General features: G+C 50.4%; 3 protein-coding genes and 2 pseudogenes across 3 annotated transcripts; 1 reads left to right on the forward strand and 4 right to left on the reverse strand.

Annotated features, from left to right (window-relative positions):
- Window positions 1-2,551: 2,551 nt before the first annotated feature.
- Window positions 2,552-3,582, reverse strand: LOC131084514 (mas-related G-protein coupled receptor member B4-like). Its single transcript, XM_058026057.1, has one exon. It carries the CDS (start codon window positions 3,580-3,582, stop codon window positions 2,647-2,649), a length of 936 nt encoding a protein of 311 aa, XP_057882040.1. The 3' UTR covers window positions 2,552-2,646.
- Window positions 3,583-6,841: 3,259 nt separating this feature from the next.
- On the forward strand, window positions 6,842-7,857 carry LOC131084907 (mas-related G-protein coupled receptor member A-like; annotated as a pseudogene).
- A 2,560-nt stretch (window positions 7,858-10,417) lies between these two features.
- On the reverse strand, window positions 10,418-11,338 carry LOC131084518 (mas-related G-protein coupled receptor member H-like). The gene has a single exon (XM_058026060.1). It carries the CDS (start codon window positions 11,336-11,338, stop codon window positions 10,418-10,420), a length of 921 nt encoding a protein of 306 aa, XP_057882043.1.
- Window positions 11,339-16,161: 4,823 nt separating this feature from the next.
- Window positions 16,162-17,138, reverse strand: LOC131084513 (mas-related G-protein coupled receptor member D-like; annotated as a pseudogene).
- A 3,543-nt stretch (window positions 17,139-20,681) lies between these two features.
- LOC131084524 (mas-related G-protein coupled receptor member H-like) lies at window positions 20,682-22,258 on the reverse strand (the record flags this gene model as incomplete). The annotated part of the gene is given in 3 exon segments (XM_058026066.1): window positions 20,682-20,816; window positions 20,819-21,582; window positions 22,246-22,258. Coding segments are annotated over 3 exon segments (912 nt in total), but the record flags the coding sequence as incomplete, so codon positions are not given.
- Window positions 22,259-26,413: the final 4,155 nt, after the last annotated feature.

A 26,413-nucleotide genomic window follows, 5' to 3' on the forward strand; every position in this document is an offset into this window, starting at 1 on the left:
CCTGTGGGGCAGCAGCAGGCAAAGGGGTCTGTGCAGATCAGCGGCGCTTCCTGGTCCCTCTTGCTCCTTTGGGATCCATGTCCTAAAGCGGCTCCTGCCAGGTCAGGGACATGAAGGAGAAAGTGCCCAGGTCACCGAGAGCACTGCATTCTCATCCCACTGACTCTTTTCGTGCCCTATCTCACAGTTGTATCCCAAAGACTTGGTGGGGTCATGGGGAGTAAGAAATTGCAACTTTGGCTGCATTAGAGTTTCACTTCCATTGGTTGGGTTGGGTTGGTTTTCTTTTTGCTACAAAGGCAGTGAGTTTTGTCAAAACTCCACTCAAAGAACAGAATCGGTCGTCTTGTCTTCCTGATTCGAAACTCTCCTTCCTTGGACCATGTCCCATTCTCTGACTGCCTTCCCTCTCCTGACATGTTTCTGCCATTTCTCATTTCTCTTGCATGAAGGGTCATAATCCCTCCAGCAGCAGAGGGATACTGGTAGTGTTGGTGGCACCATAATGGTGTCAGCACTGCCAGTGCTGCTGGAGCATCAGGCTGCTTGTCAGAAAGAACTCCCTTGCTGGTAAGAGGTCTGGGATCATTGCCAAAACCTGCCCTGGGCCCAAGGAAACAGAGCTGAGGCAAGAATTCCCATTTGTTTTATTCAAATGCAGGCTCACACTGCCCAAGGGAAGGGCCACAAACAGTTGCTTTGTGTTGATTTGGCACAGCCTGGTTTTTTGGTAGGAGGAGAGAGCCACAGGAAGGGGCTCCTGTTAGAAGCTGCTGGAAGCTTCCACCATGTCTGACAGGGCAAGTTTCTGATGGCTCAGAAAATGGACATGCTGCTGGCCCAATTAGAGAGGTTGGTGACACCTCCGTGAAGACATTTTCAAGAAGAAAATCAAAACAGCACACACAGAGTTTTTACCAGGGATGGCGAGGCACCGCTGCTGGGGCCATCCTGCGGCGGCCGCTGCCATCTTGGTGTGGCCTGTGGCAAGCCTTGCCTGCCTGGCTGCCCCGAGCCAGCCGTGCTGTGGCAGAAGGGCAGGGGCAGCAGTGGCAGCTACGCCTTCTCAGCACCCCACATATAGAGATGTGCTGAATTGCACCAGCACCAGTGGCGGCGGCTGCTGCCTGCGTGGTGGTGGCAGGATCATGTGGGTGCTGGTGAAAACATGGCGAGCAATTTCTCAGTGTGGATCCTGGACACGACCAACCTCTCGGCACTGCAGAATATAGGAAGAATCTTTGAACGGGTAGAAGTTGTTGGCAACGGTTATTAAGGGCAGCAGTTTTTCTTCTAGTCAGAGAAGAGAGGGAGGTGAGGACATGTGAGGAGAAAGAACATGGCAGCACCAAGGTGAAGGCTCCCTGGTGCTTTCTCTTCTCCAGGCTCAGAGACCCCCAGAATAGCCCCAGCTCAGAAAACTCAGAGAAGCCACAGGGAGGGGGTTGATGCCCCGTGGAGACAACGGTGACAAACACAGATGTCACCCTGCTCCTGGAAGGGGTGGCTGTGCTGAGGAGCACGGACTGCTCCTCCCCTTGAAGCTACACCATCCCAGCCTGCTGAGGGAGAGGCCAAAGCCAGGGCAGAGAAAGAATTTCTGAAGGCACAAAACCACCAGCAAGGATATCAGTAAAAACCAGGTTTAATATTAAGCAAAACAATGTGCTACCCCTATTTGTATGTTTGTGTGTGTTCAAGGGCATATGACAAAAAGACAGTGAAGGATTAAAAGGAAAATGGCCCAAAAACTTTACAGCACTCAAACTTAAAAGTACTTGAGTAATACATTAAACTTAGCAATTCAGCAGAAGAATATCACTTTGCAGCATTTAAACTTATTTATGCCTGATACTTCCTTCCAGGCTTGCCCCAGTGAGATGTCTCAGGTATTAACACAGCTGACAGAGCAGCATTTCTGCCACATTTGCCCCAGCAGATGCAGATGTGTGTGCACACAGCCAGCCAGGCAGGCAGAGTGAGTGCAAGGTGCCTGTGAGCAATTGCCCTGGCAGGCAGTGAAATGCTCCCTGCGGATCCCTTTGCATCTCCTCCCTGGGCCAAGGGCTGGGCCTGGAGCCCTGCGGGGATGGGCCCAGGAGCCGTCGGCGTTCGGGGATCAGCCCAGGGCAGCAGCCGGGAGAGATCCCAGCTGGGAGAGGCCCCAGTGCCAGGGAGCTTCTGCTCAGCGCTGCTGGGCCCAGCAGAGCTCCAAGGCTCTCCTTTGGGGCCGCTGCTCACAGGGCCCCAAGGCATGGGCGGCACTCACAGCAATGGCTCAGCCTGGCCACACTTGGGGCCGGCAGCTTCCTGGGACAGTGGCAGAGCAGGGATGCTGTGGCATCCAGGGCAGTACAATAATTTCCAAGGCTGTTGATGAAAGCCCAGGAGGTGGTTGGACAGCAGCAGTTGCTGGGAGCAGAGGGTGTTTCTGATCAGCGCCACAGGAGCTGAGCCCAGGGGCTGCTCCTCAAGGCTGAGGCTTCCCAAGCACGGATCAGAGCCCAGAGCGGCCTGGAAAGGGGCTGGGGATGCAGCAGCATAGGGAGGGTGATCCTGTGGGTATTTATTGATCAGGAGACTCAAGGAATCTCTCAGCCACTGTCCCGGGGTCCTTCAGTAGTGCAGGAGGAGAAATCAACAGACTCAGACTCCCGTGTCCATGGTGGGATCATGGCTGTGGGCAGTGTTTTCTTCTGGCTCCTCAAAGACCCTCTGGAGGGAGAGCTGGAGAGACCCCACAGAGCAGGGCTTCCAGCACCTCCCCACCAAGAAGCAAATGATGGGGTTGATGCTTCTGTGGATGCAGATGAGCAGGAAAAGAACATGGGAGGGCACAACGGTGTAGCCGAGTTCCTGCAGGAAATGGCAGAGGATGAGGGGCAGAGTGAAGAGCACAATGAGGCACATAACAATATCGAGTCTCTTGGGTTGCTGCTGATGGGAGCCATGCTTGAAATGAGTGAAGACAATTTTGCTGGAAATGAGGATGAAGGGAGCACAGAGGAGGAGGTTGAAGGCGTGCATGGAGATGTAAAAAACCCAGCAGTGCTCAGATAGCAGGACAATGCATGGAGAAAATATTATGGCAATGACAATGATGAAAGTGATGAAGAAGGCTCTGAGCAGGGCATGCATCACCTTCAACAGCTGCTGGGGATGGTGGCAGCAGTGCCAGAGTGGGCAGTGGATGGACCTGCACCTCTTGATGCTGAAGAATGTCAGTGTGCACAGCCACACGCTGTGTGACACCGCTGACAGCCTGAAAAGCAACCCCACGTACTGCAAGGGCATGATGATAGAGCAGGACACATTCTCCAGCAGGAAGAGCAGGGTGGAGGGCAAAACAAAGAGGAGGAGAAGGAAGTCCAAAAAAGTCAGCACAAGAATGTAAAGGATGGTGCTGTTCCTGCACAAAAAGTGGGATCCAAGGTGCCAGAGCACAGCCCCATTCCCAGCCAGCCCACAGAGGCAGATGAGCAGGGTCACACTGTGGGTGGCCACAGTGGTGACATCTGTCTCACACAGATCATCTCCTTCAGTGGGTGAGGCAGGAGATGGAGACACGATGGTCAACTCCATGGATGGACTCTGGGCAGGCAGTGGGATGTGGCCCCTGGCTGTGGTCAGAGTGGATGGGGAGTCAGTGCTTGGAGAATCCAGGGATGGACCATGTGGCTCCTCAGCAGCTCCCTGCAGTGGGAAGGATTCAGTGGGGAGGAGTGAGATGTGCAGGGCATGAGTGCAGTGGGAATGGTGGGGTGTGAGAGGGAAGCAGTGTGCTTGGACTGTTCAGCAGGAGATGCAGAAGGGAAGTGCAGGGCAGAGGAGGGAGGAGCTGGGGAGGGCCCTGCAGTCACCAGGAGAGGGTGTCAGGAACAGAGCAGCTGCTGCAGGAGAGGAAGGTGGGGTAGGGAGGAAGGCAAACATTCCACTGACCTGTTCCCTGTGGGGCAGCAGCAGGCAAAGGGGTCTGTGCAGATCAGCGGCGCTTCCTGGTCCCTCTTGCTCCTTTGGGATCCATGTCCTGAAGCGGCTCCTGCCAGGTCTGGGACATGAAGGAGAAAGTGCCCAGCTCACCAGGAGCTCCCCATTCCCATCCTGCTGGCTCCTCTCTGTTCCCTTTCCTGGTGTTGTTTCCCAAGGCTTGATGGAGTCAGGAGGGAGTAGGAAATTACATCTTCGGCTACTTCCTCGGAGTTACTTGTTTTGACTGTTTTTCTGCCATAGAGGAAGTAGCTCAACAGGCAGATTTCTTTGCATGGCTCCTGGTTTCCTCCTGATTACAAAAACTCTTTCAGATGGGACATTCTCCAAATACTTCCCCTCTCTCTGCAGGTTTTGACCATTCCTCATTTATCTCCCCTGAGAGGTCATTGTCCCTGCAGCAGCAGAGAGCTGCTGGTGGGGCTGGTGGCACTGAATGCTGCTGGCAGTGCTGGAAGTGCTCACAGCATCTGAGTGCACAGAAACAACTTCCCTTCTAGGAAGAGGTCCAGGATCATTGCCAAAACCTCCCCTGTGCCCAAGAAAGCAAACTGAGCTGAGAATTCTCATTTCTGTCATTGCAATGCAGGCTCACACAGCCCAAAGTCAGGACAGCACTCAGTTGCTTGCAGCCAGGTCAGCAGCACTTGGAGCCCACTCTGATTACTGCCAATCCCCTTGACTATGCAATGAAAGCTATTAGGGGCCAGATTTTGGGCTCCTGTGATCCCCTTTCCAGCCCTTCATTAGGGCTCATCCTCCTCCTCCTCAGACATGGGAGCCCTTGTGTTTGTTTTTACCTGACTCCATCCCTCTGGGCAGCCTGTGCCAGGGCCTCAGCACCCTCACAGGGAAGGATTTCTTCCTAATATCCATGCTAAACCCACCCTCTGTCAGTGGGAAGCCATTCCCCCTTGTCCTGTCACTCCATCCATGCCCTTGTCCAAAGTTCCTCTCCACCTCTCCTGGAGCCCCATCAGCTCCTGGATCATGAAGTGTTTGCCCTTGATAGGACTGGGCTGGTGAGGGGATGTGAGATTCCATAGCTGGGGACGCAAACATGGTGTCAGCAGGGAAGGGAGGTGACAGTTCTGGTCCCAGGGCCAGCAGTTTCCAGGAGGAGCATCCCAGATCCCTGAGGCACATGTCAGCCTGGGTGGGAATCATCTCACCTCAGCTTTCCAGGAATTCCTTGGAATTCACTGTAGGCTGGTGTCTGACTGCCATGGGAGTGTAGAGCATGACTCAGATGAAACCTGCAACTTTCGAAGGATTAAAGCCATGCTGTCAGCAATGGAGAGAGATGGAGAAACTGACTCGGTGATCAGAATATGATTTTATTGTGGGATACAAACGTTTATATACTATTTCAGGGAGACTCGTAATGTGTACTAGAATGGTTATGTTAAAATCACATACACAACCTTATGCATATAACAACATCTCTTGCTTGCAGAGTTTAATGGGATTTTCTTTTTCTGGTAAAACTGCCTGATTTATTCTTTTGCAATCTAGGTCTAATTTTCAAAGTTCTGTTTGCTTTTGCCAAGGCATCCTGTTATGAAATTTCTTATGTCAGCCAAGTCCAAAGTCCATCATCTGTCTTGTGTCCCCCAACATTCCAATACCATGGGAGTAGCATTGATTTGCCTCTTCGCAGAAGAAATGACATGGCTGAACTCCTAAATCATCCCTTTGCTCTGTGCCAGTGCTCCAGCTCATGCACGGAATTTATTATTGTATGAATCCTCTTGGAAACTGTATGGTGAAGGTGAAATACCACTGAACTTACAGTATACAAGGGGGAAAACTAGATTTGAACCAGAAATCTAAGTTTAACAGCATATTTGTAGTGCAGGGCCCTAAGGATCCAGCCCAGAAATGAGAGGGGACAAGTTCAGGCGGTTCAAAAGACAAGACTTTGGGATTGGAGTTGCTTTAAAATGGAAGAGAAGCTGAGATGGAGCCCAAGTGCTCTGGGCACAGGTGTGGTTGCTGAGGCTCTCTCCCGTTGCTCATTTCCCTGGCAGAGTGAAGAGCAGCTGAGGAGCAGAGCCCTGAGCCCGTGGCAGGCTCTGAGGCAGCTGCCTGTGTGTGAGAGCCCTGGAGAACACGAGGCAGCACGGAGAGCAGGGGCTGTGGCAGGAGCTGGGACAGAGCCCGCGCCGGATGCTGCTCGGGCTCAGCCCGCGGGCTGCGCTCCCCTTTCCCAAGGGACCATTCCAGGGAACCTCCTGCAGATCCCAGCCCAGGGACAGCAGCTGGAGCCTGGCAGCTGAGGGCAGGGCACTGCAGGCAAGTTCTCCAGGCTGCCAGAGGAAACCAGGTCAGACTCTTCTCTTCCACCTTCATCAGGGCCCCCTCATTGGGTGGAACCTGGTTATTGATTTTGGGGGCAGAACTGAGGCCTGTAGGGAATTAAGAGCTATAAATAATATGGGAAAAGGGAGGGAATATTGAAACAGGAGTGTCCTGATGAAGGAATCCAGCAGCTCAGTGATATCAACTGACACCTGAGAGTCCAGGTCAGATCCATCCCAAAGCCATTTGTTCTCTGATATCTCCATGGGCAATCCTCTCCTTCTCCAGTTGTTTTCCTGTTCCAGCTCTGTCCTGTCCACAGCCAGGAAGGAGGTATCTTCCTGGCCTTTGTGCCAGGCACACAGGACCAGGCTCCCACATCCTCCTTGCCATCTGTCCTGTCCCTCACCCCTCCCTGTGCTGCTATACATCGAAGCTGTGGGTGGGAAAAGATGGGAAAAGCCACATTTGGGGCACAGCAGCATTGCTCTGGTGTGTCTGTTTGTCACCCCTGCAGCTGTGTGAGGGCAGGAGAAGCAGCAGAGGTGTCACCATGAGCACTTTGTCCCCTGGCACGGAGGGAGCCAGCCCTGCCTGCTGGAGCCAGCCCAGTGGGAAGGCATCCCAGGGGAGCTGGAATGAGAAGAGCCATGACAACTGGAGCCAGTGTGACAGCAGGCAGTGGAGCAAAGTGCCTGTCCCGCTGCTGCTGCTGCTGCTGTGCTTGTGTGGGATGGTGGGAATGGGACTGTGCTCTGGCTCCTCAGCTTCTGCATCCCCAGGAACCCCATCACCCCCTGTGTGCTCAGCCTGGCCATGGCTGGCTCCACCTTCCGGCTCTCCATCACCCTGGGGATATTTTCTGTCCCAGAGAGCTTCTGCCACCAGCTGGGCTCGTGGGGTGTGACAGCTGGGCTGAAGGTCCCCATCCTCTTGGCTTTCACTGCTGCTGTCTCCTCTCTGACAGCCCTCAGTGCTGTCACAGCTCTGTTTGCCCTCCCGTGTCCTGCTGGCCCTGCCCCTGCTCCTAGTGTTTCCCGGTGCTCCTGTGTGCCCTGCTCTGGCTGCTCTCCTTCCTGCTCACTGCCACCCTCCATTGCTGCCCTTTGGTGCCCATGGCCTTGGTGCTGAGCTGCCCCTTCTCAGTGCTCAGCCTGCCCTGTTCTGCTCTGGCCCTGCTGGCCAGGCTCCTGTGCTGCTCATGGAAACAGCTGCCAGGGAAGCTCTGTGCCCTGCTCCTGCTGCTCCTGTCATCTCCTTCCCCTTCCTCACTGCTGATGTTGGGCACTGGCTGTTGCTGAGGGCGTTTGACTTCTCTGTCTTTGCCCCCACCCCCTCTCTCCTGCTCACCTGTGCCCAGAGCTGTGCCCTCCCTCTGATTTAGTTCCTGGCTGGGAGCTGTGCAAAGGAATTCACCCCTCTGGTAGTGATGCCTTGCAGAGGGCTTTTGAGGCTTTAGTGCCAGAGCCAGGGCATAGGGACAACACAGGGGAGTCATCATCAGGTGGAATCATCGTGAAACAGAGTCATCACAATATAGAACAATATATAATCCTGTGTTTGAAGTGACCTACAAGGGTCACGGAGTTGAGCTCCTGGCCCTTCACAGGACATCCCAACAATCCCAGCCTGTGCCTGAGAGCATTGTCCAAATGCTCCTTGAGCTCTGCCAGGCTGATGCTGTGCGCAGCAGGGGAACTCCTGCCTGGGGGGGTTGTGGGTGACATGAGGAATTCTCATGGAATGGTTTGGGTTGTGTTCTGGTTTCGGGTAAATTTGGGAGGAAACCTTCAAATGGGATCCCTCTAGAAAATAAATTCAAGCAGCCCCTCCCTCCCAGCTGGTTCAGGAAAAGATTTGTTTAGAGAAAAGTGGAAAAAACTGTTTATTTAACAAGCAAAGTATACACAAGGATAAGAAATGAAAACAATATGAAACAATAAAATCTCTTGCTCTTCTGAAGAGTAGGCAAATTTAGCAAGTCCTTGTTGTGGAGTGCAGTTTGGCTCACTCAGTCCCTTATCAGTCCCTCTGGTGCTGGAAAATGCCGCGTCCCTGGCCCCGGTGGGCCACAGGTTTGAGCTCCCAGGGCTCTTCTGTGTTTTCAGTCCAGAGCAGGTTTGAACAGTTCCAAGCAAAAGGAAAACCACAGTCCAGGGAACTTCTCTGCCTCAGCTAGCTGAAAAAGCATAAAAGCAAAGGAGAACTCTGTGCTGCATGTCTGTGCTGCAGACAGCACGGTCTGGGAGCAGGAATGGGGAGGAGTGAGCGCAGCTTCTGGAAACAAACTGCTGCATCTGCTCTGCCCCTCTTTGCTCAAGAACCAGTCTGAAATGTGCAAAACCTATTTCTGGGCTAAACAGAGGAATGGGGATACAATTCAGCTCATAAAGTGACTCCGGGATAGGTTGGAAGGAACTGTGGAGATCATCTCATTCCATCTCTCCTTCTGCCATGGGCAGGGACATCCAGGAAATCTTTTGCTTTGAAGTATTGATCTTTTGAAAGGAAGCTCAGGTAGGGAGTTGCCTGGGTGACACACAAGACAAGGAAGGTGCTGAGAAGCAGAAAAAGTACATGGAAGGATAATGGTCCTTCTGCACTTGCCTTGGGAGGGACTCCCTGGCTGAGTTGCTCTTCTATGGACAAGAGGTCCCACCATGGACAGTTTCTGGTGTCCAATGGGCACGAAAACAGGAGTCAGGGAGAGAAAAACCTTTTCAGATGTCAAAGTCTCTTTCTTCTGTCAATTATTAACAATTTTGTTAGTAAATGCTCCTTAGCTGTTTAACCTCATGTGTGCCTCCAAAACCTGACTCACCACACATGGCTTTCACTCTCACTTCCCTTTCCAGAAGCAGTGGCACATTGCTTTTCCCTGGATTTAAGGCAGTGGGAAAAGGAGGGACAACTTCCCCCTGAGCAAGAGATGTGGCTGCTGCCCACGTCTCTCCCAGGAGGAATCAGGAGCTGTTGGCACTGCCAACATCATCCCAACCATTGCAGGCACGTGCCTTAGGAAGGGCTCTGGTATGAGACAGGGACCTGCCCTGCTCCCAGACCAGCCAGAGGCTTTAGAATGGGATAAAAGAAGGAAATGAGCCATTTTGGACAGTGTTTTACCAAAGCAGACCCTGCAGTGAAGTTTGGATGTTATTTATTCCACAAATTCTGGGCCAGGATTACCGCTCTGGAAACAAAGATCTGGAGAGGCTGGACTGTGGCTGGAGCTGCTGTGCAGAGTGGCTGTGCAGCTCCTCCTGAGGGTGGCCAGGTTCAGGATGGAGGTGCTCAAGGGCTTCCCTGGACACTGATGCTGGGGAACCAGAGGATGGATGGCCCCATTCTGCAGAAGAGCAGCAGAATCCCCTAATTTCTGTGCAATTCAATGGTCCAAGCATCTGGAGATGGGAATTTCCATGTTCCGTGTACTTTATGGATACAGGCACAGGAGTTCAGTGGAGTTCACTATCGACCCTGCACTTTCCTCAGAAGGATTCAATTCTAGAATTGAAGAATGTGACAAATTCCCACTGAAAGGATAAGGGAATGTTGCTGTCCCTCCCCAGCTCTGCAGCCCTACCTGGTGTCCCTTCCCATCAGTTGGGAATGCAGGGCTGGCTCTGCTGGACAGAAGGGGAAGGATGCTCCTGGTGATCCCAACTCCTCTCCTGCCATCCAGAGGCACCAGCCCTGCAGGGATTTGGGAAATCTCTGCCACCCCGTGCTGGGTGTGTCCCCAGGGATTAAGGTGTCCCATTCTTTGCAGGCAAGAGCTCCCTGGAAACACCATGGAACTCATCTGCTGAGCCAAAGGAGATGGAGTTCATTCCCTGGGGCCAAGGCCATGAGGGTCATTCCATGGGGAATAGACTGGGGAACAGCACTGAGGCCAGCTGCACTGCTTGGAGCCATGTGGATCCAGGAGGGAGGAGGAAAGCCATGCTGCAATGTGCTCCCTGCAGAGCATCCCACAAAAATCACCCAAGGCAATGCCCCTGCTCTCTTCTCCTGCAGGAATACAGCACCACAGGGAGGGTGATCCATTAGGTGTTGATTAATGAGGTGACCTATGGAATTCCTCAGTCACTGTCCAAGGTCAGCAGAGCAGGGGGAGGGATGAACAGACTCAGACCCCTGTGTCCCCGGTGGCATCATTCCTGCGAGTAGTGTTTTTTTTCTGCTCCTCAAAGACCCTCTGGAGGGAGAGCCGGAGGGACTTTATGGAGCAGGGCTGCCAGCACCTCCCCAACAAGAAGTAGATGAAGGGTTTGATGCTGCTGTGGATGCAGGCGAGCAGGAAAGTAACCTGTGAGGATACAGTGATATAACCGAGATCCTGCAGGAAATTCCAGACGCTGAAGAGGAGAGTGAGGAGCCCAATTATGAAGATAACGATGTCGCGCCTCTCGGGCTGCTGCTGCTGGGAGCCCCACTTGGCCTGAATGAAATCACCTGTGCTTGAAACGAGCATGGGTACAACTAAGAGGAGCAGCATGAGGGTGTACACGGAGATGAGAGCTGCCCGGCAGTGCTCCTGCCGGTTTGATGGGCACAGGAATGTCACTGAGGGAATGACAGTGAAGAGAGCAAAGAAGGCCCAGTATTGGATAGTGTCCACCACCCACCTCAGTCGCAGAGGAGGGACACAGCGGCAGCAGAGCTTTAAGAAGTTCCGCATGTGTCGCATGCGTGTGCCGACTGTCACTCGGTACAGTGCCCAGTAGCAGGAGAACACTGAAAGCTGAAAAACGAAGTTCATGTACATCAAAGGCAGGATAGGAGAGCAGGAGACGTCTTCCATCAGGATGAGGAGGGCAGAGGGGACCGCAAAGAGGAGGAAGAGGAAGTCCATGACAGCCAGGTCAAAGAAGCCAGAGTTCCTGGTTTTCAGGCTGAGGAGGCCGATGACAGCCCCGTTGCCAGCCAGCCCACAGAGGCAGATGAGCAGTGCCACACTGTGTATGGCCACGCTGCTGACATCTGTCTCACACAGATCATCTCCTTCAGTGGGTGAGGCAGTAGATGGGGACACGGTGCTCACCTCCATGGATGGACGCTGGGCAGGCAGTGGGATGTGGCCCCTGGCTGTGGTCAGAGTGGATGGGCAGTCAGTGCTTGGAGAATCCAGGGATGGACCATGTGGCTCCTCAGCAGCTCCCTGCAGTGGGAAGGATTCAGTGGGGAGGAGTGAGATGTGCAGGGGAGGCGGTGTGGGGTGGGAGAAGGGAAGGAGGAGGGTTGGGCTGAGGATGGTATGCAGAGGATTGATAACAGACAATAACATTATCAGCTCTTTACAGGTTGCTTAAAGACTAACTGGGCAAATAGATAAATGTATGCAAAAATATAGACCCAGGGTAATAAACATGACTGGAACAAGTGGGGAAACAGATAGGGAGGCACAGAGTATTTTTGGGGCAAGTTCTGTAACAAGAAGATGGCAGACATGGCCAGAGGAGAAGTTCAAGGCAATGGCTCCTTTAATATCACAGCACTCAAGGAATACAACCATCAGAAGGCCCTCTCAATGAACCTCCAGGGCCGTCAGAGGACTCCCAGGAGGAAGTGGATGCATAGAGATGAGTACTAGGAAAATGGTGTTTTAGATAAGAAAAACTTTTTAATGTATGGTTATAATGAATGAAAACATATTGTAAAGTCTCATTACAAACACAGAAATAAGGAGAGAACCTTCTGTGTGTCCTGCTGCCCAATACTTCACTTGGTTACACAATTAATTGGTGTTAGGAAAATTATTCTGATTTTGGTATCACTCCTCATCCATGCCATGCCATGCCATGCCATGCCATGCCATGCCATGCCATGCCATGCCATGCCATGCCATGCCATGCCATGCCATGCCATGCCATGCCATGTCCATCCAATGCCATGCCATGCCATGCCATGCCATGCCATGCCATGCCATGCCATGCCATGCCATGCCATGCCATGCCATGCCATCCCATCCCATCCCAATGGTTTTCCATTCCCTGGCCTCTCCCTGGCTGCAGGTGTGGCCTGTTGGGCTCTGCTGCTGTCCAGTGGCAGATTTGGCATTGGTGGCACCCAGAGCCCTCCTGCCCCCTCCAGCCCCTGTCTGCCTGATGCCTTGGGCTGGCTCCCTGGAACAGAGGCCAGAGCAGGTGAAGAGAATCAAAGGAGGCATTGATGAAAGGCCTTCAAAAGGTTCACCTTGGGCTCTCAAAGCCTCCGAGAGGGGCTGCACCCAAAATGGACAATGGTCATGAGTTTTTCAGACAGATATAAGTTTGGTCCATTTACAAACCAGGGGTTAATCCTCCAATTACAGCTTCAGGAAATGAAGAAATTTCTTGCCCTCCAGTTTGCCCTCCCCAATTCACTTTTGTCTGTACTTTTCTGGGCCTGAGGCAGTAGAGTGTCCTTGAATTTCAGGCCTAGAAGGATTGTTTTGTCTGACAAAATGTGCAGAGAGTTAACTAACACTTTTACATGGAGTTTAGAGTTATGCACTAATGCAGTAAGGGATATGAAAAATAGAAATGCTAAAATCCAAAGGCATCATGGCCCCCCTCTGACATCCTCTAGAAATTCCCGCCAGGCTGCCTTCCCCTCCAGACAGCCCCGCTCCTCTCCTGCCCCACTCAGGAGCCCCAGCAGTGCTTCTGCTCCTCCTGGCAATTCCAGGCTGGAATTGGGCTGGGAGGGATGGGAAGGACTGGAGGTGGGTGGGCTGCATGGGGAGTGGGATGGGAGGGTGGTGTGGGAGGGGTGGGACATGATGGAGCTGCTGGGAAGATGTGGTGGGAAGGTGTGGGGCGTGGTGGGGCTGGAGAGAAGGTGTGGGGTATGGTGGGGCTGGTGGCCTCAGGGAAGCCCCAGGGAGAGGGGTGATGCCCCGTGGAGCCCATGGTGACAAACACAGGTGTCACCCTGCTCCTGGAAGGGGGTGGCTGTGCTGAGGATCACGGCCTCCTCCTCTCCTTGCTGCTGCACCACCTAAGCCTGCTGAGGGAGCAGCTGAAGGCAGTGGAGAGGAAGAATTTCTGAAAGCAGAGACATCTTTGCACCTGGCTCTCAAAATTAAAAATTAAAGATCTTTTGGGAGATCTCTGCTGTGACACTCACAGAGCACTCGGGGTGGGGAATGCTGAGCCCCTGGGCCATCGTGTCCGTGCCAGCCCAGCTCTGGCAGTGGGGATCATGGTTGCTGCAGGGAGCACAAGCCATGGCTGTATCCCCTCTGAAATCAAGACATTTTAAGTCTAACAGCAAAAGCATGTTAGACTAATAAGTATTTTGAGTCAAAATTGTCAACATATTAGAAATTTATTTGCAATAGGTATGTACAAAGAAACAACAATTTCCAGGCATTTTTATGCACTATAATATCCCAGACATTTTATAGATACTCTCCAAAGTATTCCCAATTTATTATATTTTGATATCGGTGTTTTGTTTGTTTTAATTCCTACCAGAATATGCAGTCCCTTATTGTTTAATGGAAAACACGGGTCGTTTCCAGGTAAACAGTGTTTTATTGGCAGTGCTTTAATGCTGGCGAAGAACCCCCTCACCCTGTTTCCCTGCACTGCTGGTGGGAACGATGGAGGGGTCTAGGGGAAAGAAAGATGTTTTAAAGGTTTATTTTGCTTGTCATTATCATCCTTTGAATCTGTTAATTATAAATTTACTCAATACCATTAAATTTGAATCACTTTTTCTATTCTTGGAGTGTTTTTTCTCCCTGTCCTCATCCTAACTCATGAGCCCTTTTTTAATTTTTGTTTCCCTCTCCTCTGCCCAGCTGAGAGCAGAAGAAGGTGAGCGAACGGCTTTTGTGGGTGCCTGGCGTTTGGCCAGTGCCAAAACATGATAGGCTTGCAGCAGGTTATCAGCATCAGAGCCCACATTTCTTACTGACAGTACCCTTGATGATGCAATGAAAGTTATTGGAGACCAGATGTTGGGGTGCTGTGGTGCCCCTTTCAGCCCTTCACCAGAGCTCATCCTCCTCCTCCTCAGCCTTGGGAATACTTGTGATTGTTTTTTCCTGATCTCACCCTTTGCAAGCAGGGACACCTTCCACTAGACTGGGCTGCTTCAAACCCCATCCAGCCTGGCCTGGAACACCTTCAGAGATAAGGAGGCCAGAGCATCTCTGGGAACCTGTGCCAGGGCTTCTCCACCCTCACAGGGAAGAATTTCTTCCCAATATTCCCCCTAACCCTGTTCTCTGACAGTGGGAAGCCATTCTCTGTTGCCAGGCTTGCAAGGGTTGCAGGAGTGAAGAGACAGACGAGAATCTTGACTTCATGATCTGAAGGCTGGATTTATTAATTTATGACATATATTACATTCAGACTATACTAAAAAGAATAGAAGGAAAGTTCAGAAACTTGGTAAGCTAAGAATACAAAAAGAATGAATCAACAAAGGAGCTCTCTCTGATCCTGTCCCAGAGAGATCTGATTCTTGATTGGCCCTTAATTGTACACAAGCAACATGGGCCAATCACAGGTGCACCTTTTGCATTCCACAGCACCAGATAACCACTGTTTACATTCTTTCTCTGGGGCCTCAGCTTCCCAGAAGGAAAAATCCTAAAGAAAGGATTTTTAGGAAAAGATGTCTGTGACAATTCCCCCTTGTCCTGTCACTTCAGGCCTTTGTCCAACTCGCCTCTCCAGTTCTTGGAGCCTCTTTAGGCCCTGGAAGGGGCTCTAAGGTCTCCCTGAAGCCTTCCCTTCTCCAGGCTGAACAGCCCCAGCTCAGAGACCTCAGAGAAGCCACAGGGAGGGGGTTGATGCCCCGTGGAGACAACGGTGACAAAGACAGATGTCACCCTGCTCCTGGAAGGGGGTGGCTGTGCTGAGGAGCACGGACTGCTCCTCCCCTTGGAGCTGCACCATCTGAGCCTGCTGAGGGAGAGGCCAAAGCCAGGGCAGAGGAAGAATTTCTGAAGGCACAAAACCACCAGCAAGGCAAGCAGTAAAAACCAGTAAAATCAGTAAAAAGGTTTAATAATAAGCACCAGCCCACCAAAGTGCTATCCCTCTGTGTGTTTGTGTGTGTTCAAGGGCATGTGAGAAAAGGACACAGGGTAGGGGTAAAAAGGAGGGTAAGGATAAAAAGGAATAGAGCCTAAAAGATTTGCAGCACTCAAATTTAGCAGTATTTGAGTTATAGCTTAAAGTTAGCCATTTTACAGAGGAACATCTCTAAACTGCATTTAACCTATGTCTTATAGTTCCTTTCAGGCCTGACTCGCTCAGATGTCTCAGGTACTAACACAGCTGAGAGAGCAGCATTTCTGCCACATTAGCCCCAGCAGATGCAGACGTGTGTGCACGGCGTTTGGGGATCAGCCCAGGGCAGCAGCCGGGAGAGATCCCAGCTGGGAGAGGCCCCAGTGCCAGGGAGCTTCTGCTCAGCGCTGCTGGGCCCAGCAGAGCTCCAAGGCTCTCCTTTGGGGCCGCTGCTCACAGGGCCCCAAGGCATGGGCGGCACTCACAGCAATGGCTCAGCCTGGCCACACTTGGGGCCGGCAGCTTCCTGGGACAGTGGCAGAGCAGGGATGCTGTGGCATCCAGGGCAGTACAATAATTTCCAAGGCTGTTGATAAAAGCCCAGGAGGTGGTTGGACAGCAGCAGTTGCTGGGAGCAGAGGGTGTTTCTGATCAGCGCCACAGGAGCTGAGCCCAGGGGCTGCTCCTCAAGGCTGAGGCCTCCCAAGCATGGATCAGAGCCCAGAGCGGCCTGGAAAGGGGCTGGGGATGCAGCAGCACAGGGAGGGTGATCCTGTGGGTATTTATTGATCAGGAGACTCAAGGAATCTCTCAGCCACTGTCCCAGGGTCCTTCAGCAGTGCAGTAGGAGGAATCAACAGGCTCAGACCCCCGTGTCCACAGAGGGATCATCTCCACAGGCAGTGTATTTTTCTGGCTCCTCAAACACCCTGTGGATTGCCTCCCTTAGGGACTGGATCGAGGAGTGCGTCCTGCAGCTCTTCATGGAGCAGTGTCTCCAGCAGCTCCCCATGGAGTAGTCTCTCTTCCAACTCCCCACCAAGAAGTAGAGAAAGGGTTTGATGCTGCTGGTGATGCAGGTGAGCAGGAAAACCACCTGAACGGACACAGTGATGTAACCGAGCTGCTGCAGGAGAAACCAGAGACTGAGGCGCAGACTGACGAGTGCAACGAGGAAGACAACAATGTCAAGCCTCTTGTGTGGCTGCTGCTGGGAGCCAGGCTTGAGATGAATGAAGAGGATTGTGCTGGAAATGAGCATGGGTGCAGCAAATAGGAAGACATTGAGGGAGTACATGGAGGTGAGAACCACCCAGCATTGCTCCTGCTCGTGTGACTGGCACTGGGAAGTCACCATGGGATTGACAGCAATGACCATGAAGAGGAGGGCCCAGAACAGGACATTCATCACCACCAACAGCAAGCACTCAGGAAATTGGCAGCCACAGAATACCAGGCAGAGGACAGACCTGCACCTCTCGATGCTGATGAATGTCAGCCGGTACAGCCCCATGGTGTAGGTGAACAGCGACAGCTGGAAAAGCAAGCTCAAATACATTGGGGGCATTATAGCAGAACAGGACACTTCCTCCACAAGGAAAAGCAGGGTAGAGGGGACCATGAAGATGAGAAAGAGGACATCGGCGATGGCTTGGTAGAAGATGAATTCGTGATGGCATTAATGTGGACCAGCCAGAGGAAAGTCCCGTTCCCAGCCAGCCCACAGAGGCCAATGGCCAGCGTCACAAAGTCCATGGCCACGCTGGAGACACTGATCTCACACTGACCAGGTCCATCAGTTGGTGAGGTTAAAATAGGGGCCACGGTGCTCACCTCCATGGATGCATGGATGTGGGACAGGCAGTGGGATGTGGCCCCTGGCTGTGGTCAGAGTGGATGGGCAGTCAGTGCTTAGAGAATCCAGGGATGGACCATGTGGCTCCTGAGCAGCTCCCTGCAGTGGGAAGGATTCAGTGGGGAGGAGTGAGATGTGCAGGGGAGGAGAGTGGTAGAAATGGTGGGTGAGAGAGGGAGGTGGGAGGGTTGGGCTACTTTGCAGGGGATTGATAAATTAGAGCGAATAAACATTTTCAACGCCCCTGAAGTTGCTCCAAGACTAACTGGTCAGAGAGATAAATTAATATAAAATGTGGACCTAGGGTGATAAATGTGGCTGGAGCCAGTGCAGACACAGATAAGGAGGCCTGCAGTGGTTTTGGGACAAGTTCTGTAAAAAGAAGCAAGAGCACATGGCCAAAGGAAAAGTTGAAGGCAAAGTCACCTTTAATATCACAGCACTCAGTGAATATGACTATCAGAGTCCCCTCTGAATGAACCCCAGGACATAAAAGATTCTTCCGTAGGAAGTGGATGCCTAGAAATGTGTTCTTGGAAAATGGTGTTTATGTACTAGACAAGAAAAAATTTTACTATGTATGTATGCTTATAATGGAGAAAAACAGTGTTGTAAAGTCTCACAACACACACAGAGAAATAAGGAGAGATCCTTCTGCGTGTCCTGCTGTCTAATGCTTCCTTTGGTAGCACCATTAGTTGGTGTTAGGAACTTTATTCTGTCTGACTTTTGTATCACACCTCATCCCTATCTCCACCCCACTCTTGATTGCATCCCATCCCATCCCATCCCATCCCATCCCATCCCATCCCATCCCATCCCATCCCATCCCATCCCATCCCATCCCATCCCATCCCATCCCATCCCATCCCAGCCCAGCCCATCCCATCCCATCCCATCCCATCCCATCCCATCCCATCCCATCCCATCCCATCCCATCCCATCCCATCCCATCCCGATGGGTTCCCATTCCCTGGCCTCTCCCTGGCTGCAGGTGTGGCCTGTTGGGCTCTGCTGCTCTCCAGTGGGAGATTTGGCATTGGTGGCACCCAGAGCCCTCCTGCCCCCTCCAGCCCCTGTCTGCCTGATGCCTTGGGCTGGCTCCCTGGAACAGAGGCCAGAGCAGGTGAAGAGAATCAAAGGAGGCTTTGATGAAAGGCCTTCAAAAGGTTCACCTTGGGCTCTCAAAGCCTCCGAGAGGGGCTGCAGCCAAAATGGACAATGGTCATGAGTTTTTCAGACAGATATAAGTTTGGTCCATTTACAAATCGGGGGTTAATCCTCCAATTTCAGCTTCAGGTAATGAAGTCATTTAGCCCCAGTTTGGATCCCCCAATTCACATTTGTCTGTACTTTTCTGGGCCTGAGGCAGTAGAGTGTCCTTGAATTTCATGCCTAGAGGAATTGTTTTGTCTGACCAAAATGTGCAGACAGTTAACTAACACTTTCCATGGAGTTTAGAGTTATGCACTAATGCAGTACAGGATATGAAAAATAGAAAGGCTAAACTCCTAAGGCATCATGCCCCCTCTGACATCCTCTAGAAATTCCCGCCAGGCTGCCTTCCCCTCCAGACAGCCCCGCTCCTCTCCTGCCCCACTCAGGAGCCCCAGCAGTGTTTCTGCTCCTCCTGGCAATTCCATGCTTCTGCAGCGCAATGAACAGCAGTGGAGCCATCCCTGTAGTGCCTCTTGTTTGTGTCCAGAGGAGGTTGGGGGGCTGGAGAGCAGGGATGGAGCTGGGGAGGGGCATCTCCAAGAGAAAGACGGCCCCAAAGCCTTCCGGGGCAGGCCGGGGTGAGCAGCCCGTGGGGAGGGACTGGAGCCTGAGGCCCGGGGCTGGGGGGGATGGGAAGGACGGGAGGTGGGTGGGCTGCATGGGGAGTGGGATGGGAGGGTGGTGTGGGAGGGGTGGGACATGATGGAGCTGCTGGGAAGATGTGGTGGGAAGGTGTGGGATGTGGTGGGGCTGGAGAGAAGGTGTGGGGTGTGGTGGGGCTGGAGAGAAGGTGTGGGGTGTGGTGGGGCTGGAGAGAAGGTGTGGGGTGTGGTGGGGCTGGAGAGAAGGTGTGGGGTGTGGTGGGGCTGGTGGCCTCAGGGAAGCCCCAGAGAGGGGGGTGATGCCCCGTGGAGCCCATGGTGACAAACACAGATGTCACCCTGCTCCTGGAAGGGGGTGGCTGTGCTGAGGATCACGGCCTCCTCCTCTCCTTGCTGCTGCACCACCTGAGCCTGCTGAGGGAGCAGCTGAAGGCAGCGGAGAGGAAGAATTTCTGAAGGCAGAAAGACCTTTGCACCTGGCTCTCAAAATTAAAAATTAAAGATCTTTTGGGAGATCTCTGCTGTGACACTCACAGAGCCCTCGGGGTGGGGAATGCTGAGCCCCTGGGCCATCGGGTCCGTGCCAGCCCAGCTCTGGCACTGGGGATCATGGTTGCTTCAGGGAGCACAAGCCATGGCTGTGTCCCCTCTGAAACCAAGATGTGGAAGTCTAACAGCAAAAGTGTGTTAGACTAATAACAATTTTGAGGCAAAATTGTGAACATATTGGAAATACATTTGCCAGAGACAGCTTTAAAGAAAAAAAATACATTTCAGGCATGTTTATGCAATATAATATTAAGGATTTTTTATACATACTCCCAAATGTGGTCCCAATTTCTTACGTCATTGTATAGGTGTTTTGTTTCTTTTAATTAGTACTAGAATATGCCATCTATCTTAGTTAAATGTATAAGCAGGATTTTTTTTCAGTAAACAACATTTTATAAATGTAACGTACACGACTTGGATATGGCTCTCTTATTGCCATTGCAATTTATATCTTGCTAGTTTTTTATTGCATCTTTTGGTATGCTTAGGCCTTTGAAATCCTAACCTTCTCAAGATATCATTCTTATTCTATGACATCCAATTTTTTCTGGTTATATGATAACCATTCAAAGTACTTTATTGATTTCTTTTCTCCATCTATTGAGTAAGTTCTCTATGGGGTATGCGCTGACAAAGTTTAATACTGACACTCAGCCAATAGAGATCTAAATCAAAACCAGTTAAAAAACCACAGTCAAATAAGCCTTGACTAATTAAACATAGTTCATTACAGAAATTTCTAAGCAGTCACAGAATTCCTGGCTAACTTCCTCTCTGTCCCCTCCCTCCAGCCACATTCCCGGCTGGCAGCAGCAGCCAGAGGAAGCCGGGAAGCCCTGGCAGAGGGGGCAAAGGCAGCACAGGGTTCACGGTGCTGTTTATTGATATCAGACCTCAGTGGGATGCAGGAACCAGGTGCCAGGGGGAATTCTGGGGTCACAGCTGTGTTGGGAAGGATGCATTTGGGGGTAAAATGCTCTAGGACCTGTGAGGAAGAAGTAAGTCCATGCTCCAATGTGCTCTGTGCAGAGCATCCCTCCCACATGACCCTTTTCAATGCCTGTTCTCCCTTTCCCTGCAGGAATAAGGGTGGGAGGGTGATCCTCAGTCACTGCCCCATGGTCCTGCATGGGGGCACTGAAGGGTTCAACAGGCTCAGACCCCCCTGTCCATGGTGGCATCATTACTGGGGGCAGTGCTCCCTTCTGGCTCCTCAAACAACTTCTGGAGGCACTCCCTGAGGGACCCCATGGAGCAGCGCCTCCAGCACTTTGTTACTGAGATGTAGATGAGGGGTTGATGCTGCTGTGCATGCAGGCAAACAGGAGAACAGCCCAGGGTGACACAGTGGTGTAGCTGAGCTGCTGCAGGAAATTCCAGAGACTGAGGGGGAGAGTGAGGAGCACAGCCAGGAAGACAATGATGTCAAGGCTCTTGGATTGCTGCTGCTGGGAGCTACCCTTGAAGTGAATGAAGAGGATTGTGCTGGAAACGATCATGGATGGAGCAAAGACGAGGGAGTTGAGGATGTAGAGGGAGATGAGAGCCCCGCGGCAGCAGAGCTTGTGTTCCTGTGACTGGCACAGGGAATTCACTGCAGAAATGGCAGCGATGGCAGTGATGGAAAGGGCCCAGAGCACGGCACTGACCACCACCCATGAGAGGCCCTGGGGAAGGTGGCAGAAGAGGCCAGGTGGGCAGAGCATGGACCTGCCCCTCTCGATGCTGATGGCTGTCAGCCGGTACAGCCCTACGCTGTGGAACATCCGGAAGAGGAGGAAAAGGAAGCGTATGGATGCTGGGGGCATGATGGAGGAGCAGGAGAAATGCTCCTGCAGGAAGAGCAGAGTGGAGGGGACCATGAAGATGAGGAAGAGGAAGTTGATGATGCCCAAATCAAGGATGTAGGCAGTGATGGGTTTCATGGTGTCCCTGTGGATGCGGAACCCCAGGACCCAGAGCACAGCCCCGTTCCCAGCCAGCCCACAGATGCAGATGAGCAGTGTCACACTGTGTGTGGCCACATCAGTGACATCTGTCTCACACAGATCATCTCCTTCAGTGGGTGAGATGGCAGGGGGGACGTGATGCTCATCCCCTGGATGGACGCTGGGCAGGCAGTGGGATGTGGCCCCTGGCTGTGGTCAGAGTGGATGGGCAGTCAGTGCTTGGAGAATCCAGGATGGACCATGTGGCTCCTCAGCAGCTCACTGCAGTGGGAAGGATGCAGTGGGGAGGAGTGAGATGTGCAGGGGAGGAGGGCAGTGGGAATGGTGGAGTGGGAGAGGGAAGTGGGAGGGTTGGGCTGTTTGGCAGGATGCTGATAAATAACACAGAGAATAAACATTTTCAGTTCTTCTGAATTTCTTCAAAAGAAAAGTTGCCAAAATTTTAAAGGATGTGTTATAGATGGATAATGAGATGATTGGCTCTCACAGTTAAGGGATTAATACTGTGTGAATATTAAGAGAAGCTTTATTGATATATAATTATGTTATTGTAGTCTGTTGTTTAGATGTCCCCTGTTCCCCCCATAGTCCCCTTCTCTCCCCTCTGTACTGTTGCCATCAGAGAGCCTGAGTCATCTAGAACAGGTGGAAAGAAGGGCTGTACAAAAGGTTGTTGCTGGGGGGGGAAGAGTCGCAGCATGAGAACACCTGACCCTCCAGTCAAGCTGCAGGAAAGCAGGCTCCAGACATAAACACAAAGAAGGGCTGACTGACAGACTTTGGGAGGGGCCAGGTTTAGCTGATGCAGCCCCTGGGGTATCCAAGGTGAAGCATCCATCTTGAAGATCAGCCAGCGACGTGGTGGGCAGCCATGAGGGAAGCTCCCAGGCCTGCTTCTCCTTATTTAGTCCTTTAGTTGCATTTTTATTAAGGTTTATTGACCATTTAAAATTTTAAAAAGTGAGTGTTTGTTTCTCACAGGATGTAAAGGCTGGCACACAGGATGACAAACATGGCAGGAAGCAGTGCAGAAACAGATAAGGCGGCCTGCAGTGATTTGGGGCAAATTCTGGAACAAAAAACAACAGTGCATGGCCAGAGGAAATGTTCAAGGCAAGGGTACCTTTAATATGGCAGCATTCATTGAAAGTGACCCCCAGAGAGACACTGCTTAATGAACTTCCAGGATCATGAAAGGACTTCCAGGGGGAGGTGGATGCATGGAAATGAGTTCTAGGAAAATTGTGTTTATGTATTAATTAAAAAAAAAATCTAAATGCCTACATGGTTTCTAATGGAATAATTCCCTGTTGTAAAATCTCACCATACACACAATACAAGGCAAGATCCCTCTGTGTGCTGTGCAGGTCAAGAATTCCTGCTTCCTCATGCTTTGCATTGTGTTAGAAAGTTTGTTGTGGCCCATTTCAGTATTAGGACACAGACGGGATGCACAGGAGAATAGAGAGGAGCTGGGGAGGGCACTGCGGTCACCAGGAGAGGGTGTCAGGAACAGAGCAGCTGCTGCAGGAGAGGAAGGTGGGGTAGGAAGGAAGGCAAACATTCCACTGACCTGTTCCCTGTGGGGCAGCGGCAGGCAAAGGGCTCTGTGCAGATCAGCGGCGCTTCCTGGTCCCTCTTGCTCCTTTGGGATCCATGTCCTAAAGTGGCTCCTGCCAGGTCAGGGACATGAAGGAGAAAGTGCCCAGGTCACCAGGAGCTCCCATTCAGCCGGCTCCTCTCTGTGCCATGACGTGCTGCTGTTCCGAAAGTCTCAGTGCCTGGGTCACGGTGATTTTACAACTTCGGCTTGCTCAGAGATCCACAGCCTCTGTGTTATTGATCTTGATTTTTTTCATTTTCCCCTAAAAATCAAGTGGTCTTTTTCTTTCTTGTGAGAAACGACGCTTCACTTAAAAGTTTAGAATTGTATTAAACTACAGCAAGTGTGAAAAATGCCAATCACTTGTTTTTAACATTTTTTAAAATTTTAATAGTAATAAAATGGTTAAAAAGAATAGTAACACAATTAGAGTAATAACAATTTGGAGAAATTGAATTAAGACAATACGAGACAATAAAAACAAAGAGTTACGGACGTCTGGGTACCTTTTTCTGGGCAGCATGAGCCTGAAAAAAGACACCTGTTAACAAAGGATTAACCCTTAAAAAAATAGCCCATTGCATATTCATACACTTCATACATGATGCATAAATTCCATTCAAACACAGGATTCTATCTGGTCTACATCAACTTTTTCCCTCTAATCCTAATAGTGCCTTCGAGGTGGGAAGAAGTTAGTTTCTTCTGATAAGGAGGCAATAAATTCTTTTTCTCTGCAAAATCTAGGTGTCCTGTGTCTGCTATCTCACTGCGAGTCCTTTCTTTTAAACAAAGCATCTTACATAGCTTAGTTCCTATTTTAACAATTTTTATAACCTAAAACTATATTTAACACAGTACTTTAGAAAATAATACATCATTGCTTTCTAACACAACACATATAATATTCATTTTAATTTTTGCGAAAAGCCAATCTTAAAATATCTGCATTTTTCACAATCCCCACTCTTATTCTTTGTAAATCATTTGGCTTGAGCAATATTTCTTATCTATTTGCATCTTCTGGACTATGCTGGCAAAATAAAACAGCGGATTACACAAGGAAGAAATATAAAAACGGTTGTAACGCAAAATGAAAGATCTTAATTTCTTCTAATACATTACCCCACCAGCTAGATTTTAATATTGTATTCTAATTTTTGGACTGGTACCTCAGTTATTATATGCATATATAATTTTTTATTCTTTGACTTCTTTTGCTTTTGCTAGAATGACTTTTCTGTGGTCATCAATTTTCAGTAATCTGGTATATTGAACTTTCCTCAAATACCCCCTTCTTTGGCCAATAAATAGTCTAAAGCCAACTTATTCTAATACTCTACAGGTTTTGTTTGGCTTAGCTGACCTAATATTAACTCTAATGCCTGGGCAGCCTTATTTGCTATAATTTCTCTAAGTGCTTGGAGTCTTGTAGTACGACTCAAGAGATAATTTGGAGTCAATACAGAGTTAGATTGCTGTGCTGGTTTTACCTTTTCGTTTATTATTTGTTTTTTTACCAAATCTTGAACCGTATCTTCAAGATTAGATTTAAAACAAATCCATCTGTCTTCTTTTGAACGTTCAGTTCTAAATCTATAACCACTTTTTCTTAAGTTTCTTGTAATCCAATAATTTACTCCGTTTTGCCTACAGGTTTCTAATTTGGATGGGTTATAACAGTGGCTGTTGACATGGGTGTGTGTAATAAAGGAGGAACTTTGGTGTCTTGCCATGTGATGCTTTTTGTAGCATTTGTGACACGATCTTGCTGGTGCCACGAAAGGGAAAAGACAACAAATGAGTGCCAGAAACAGGAATAACAGAGGTCCAGTATGGCTTATACTCCCACCTCCCATGCCTGTGAGGCTGCAACCCACAGCAGGTGTATTTGATCTTCTCGGTGGTGAATACAGACACCAATCTGGTCTTGCCCTCTATTTCCTTGTTACTTTCTCTTAACTAATTTCCAGGCAAATTGTTTTTGACACCCTTTAACTGTGGTCTCTTACTGTTCTTCAGGTATCTCTCATTCAACAGGCACTAATAATTCCCATCCACAAAACCATGTTATTACTTTAACACTTCTTGCAATAAGAGCATAAATTTTGTGAACCACAATAGAAATTACTCTCACAATTTAAGCATTTACTTATAACCCAGCTAGCATGTCCAGTATGGGAATGAATCAAATAAAGTTCACTAATGGAAATGGTAATTCCCCTTCTCCCCTGTACAATTCTCAGGCTAAGGTCAGAATACAAAAACATTCTTGATCCTTCTATCTGAGGTATTCCTTCCCCAAGGAGATGTTTTATTCAGGTAGTGATCGAAACTAGTGTTATAAGTGTTATCTTATTTCTTAATTCAATGTTATTCTTTGTACATTTCTTGGATCATTTGGGTTTTCCCAAACTATTACCACTCAGTCTCCATTGGAAAGTCAGTTCGGTATCACCCGGTTTAAATGTGATAGTCCATTTTTCAGGTTTCTTCACAAGTCCTTTGATTCTGCTGGTATGAATTCACTCTCTTTCCATGATTTTGATTGTTGCTTCAGTAGTACCTGGAAAGGACTTCTTAATAGCATAGTAATAAAGGAAAGATTATACTGCATTAACTTTTACTATTCGCTTTCTTTCTAAACTTTCTGGGTTTATCTAAAAGCTTTCTCTACAGCAGCCTCTTCTTCTTTAGGAATAAAACCTTCTCGATAACAGCAAACAAATGACACAAAAGAAAAAAACCAAAAAACTTCTTACTTAAGACAAACAAACTACTTTGTGAGGTTTGGAGAGTCATCAATCTCTGCTTTGATTTTATCTTTTAGTGCTGGCCCCTTCCCCCTCTCTTCACAGCCTTGCTGTCAGTGCTGTTCTTGGCCTTTCCCCGGTGCTGCCCCTTGGCTGCAGGGCCAGAGCAGGGGAGAGCAGCCACAGGCATGGGGACCCTGGGGTTATGCCTTGGGTCTTTTTGCCCTCTCTCTCTCTCTTCTCTCTCCTCTCTCTTTCTCTTTCCTTCTCTCCTTCTTCTTCTCTCTCTTTCTCTTTCCTTCTCTCTCTCTCTTCTCTCTCTTTCTCTTTCCTTCTCTCTCTCGGCCCACTTACCGGGCTGACACTGCCATCCTGGACTTGGCACCCCGACAGTCTGGGAGCCCCCCGGCAGTTCCGCCCCGGAGCCGGCCCGCTCCTGGCCACAAACCTGTGTCCTGTGCTGCCAGCACCGCCTGGGTCACCTCCATGGATCGGTCCCTGCCGCAGCGCCCGAGACCCCGCCGCTCGTAGGGAGCGCTCAGACACCTCCCAAACTGACAACCCCAAACCTGGCGTCCCCAG

Source organism: Melospiza georgiana, chromosome 6 (genome assembly GCF_028018845.1).
Source record: "Melospiza georgiana isolate bMelGeo1 chromosome 6, bMelGeo1.pri, whole genome shotgun sequence".
Taxonomy (NCBI): Eukaryota; Metazoa; Chordata; class Aves; order Passeriformes; family Passerellidae; genus Melospiza; species Melospiza georgiana.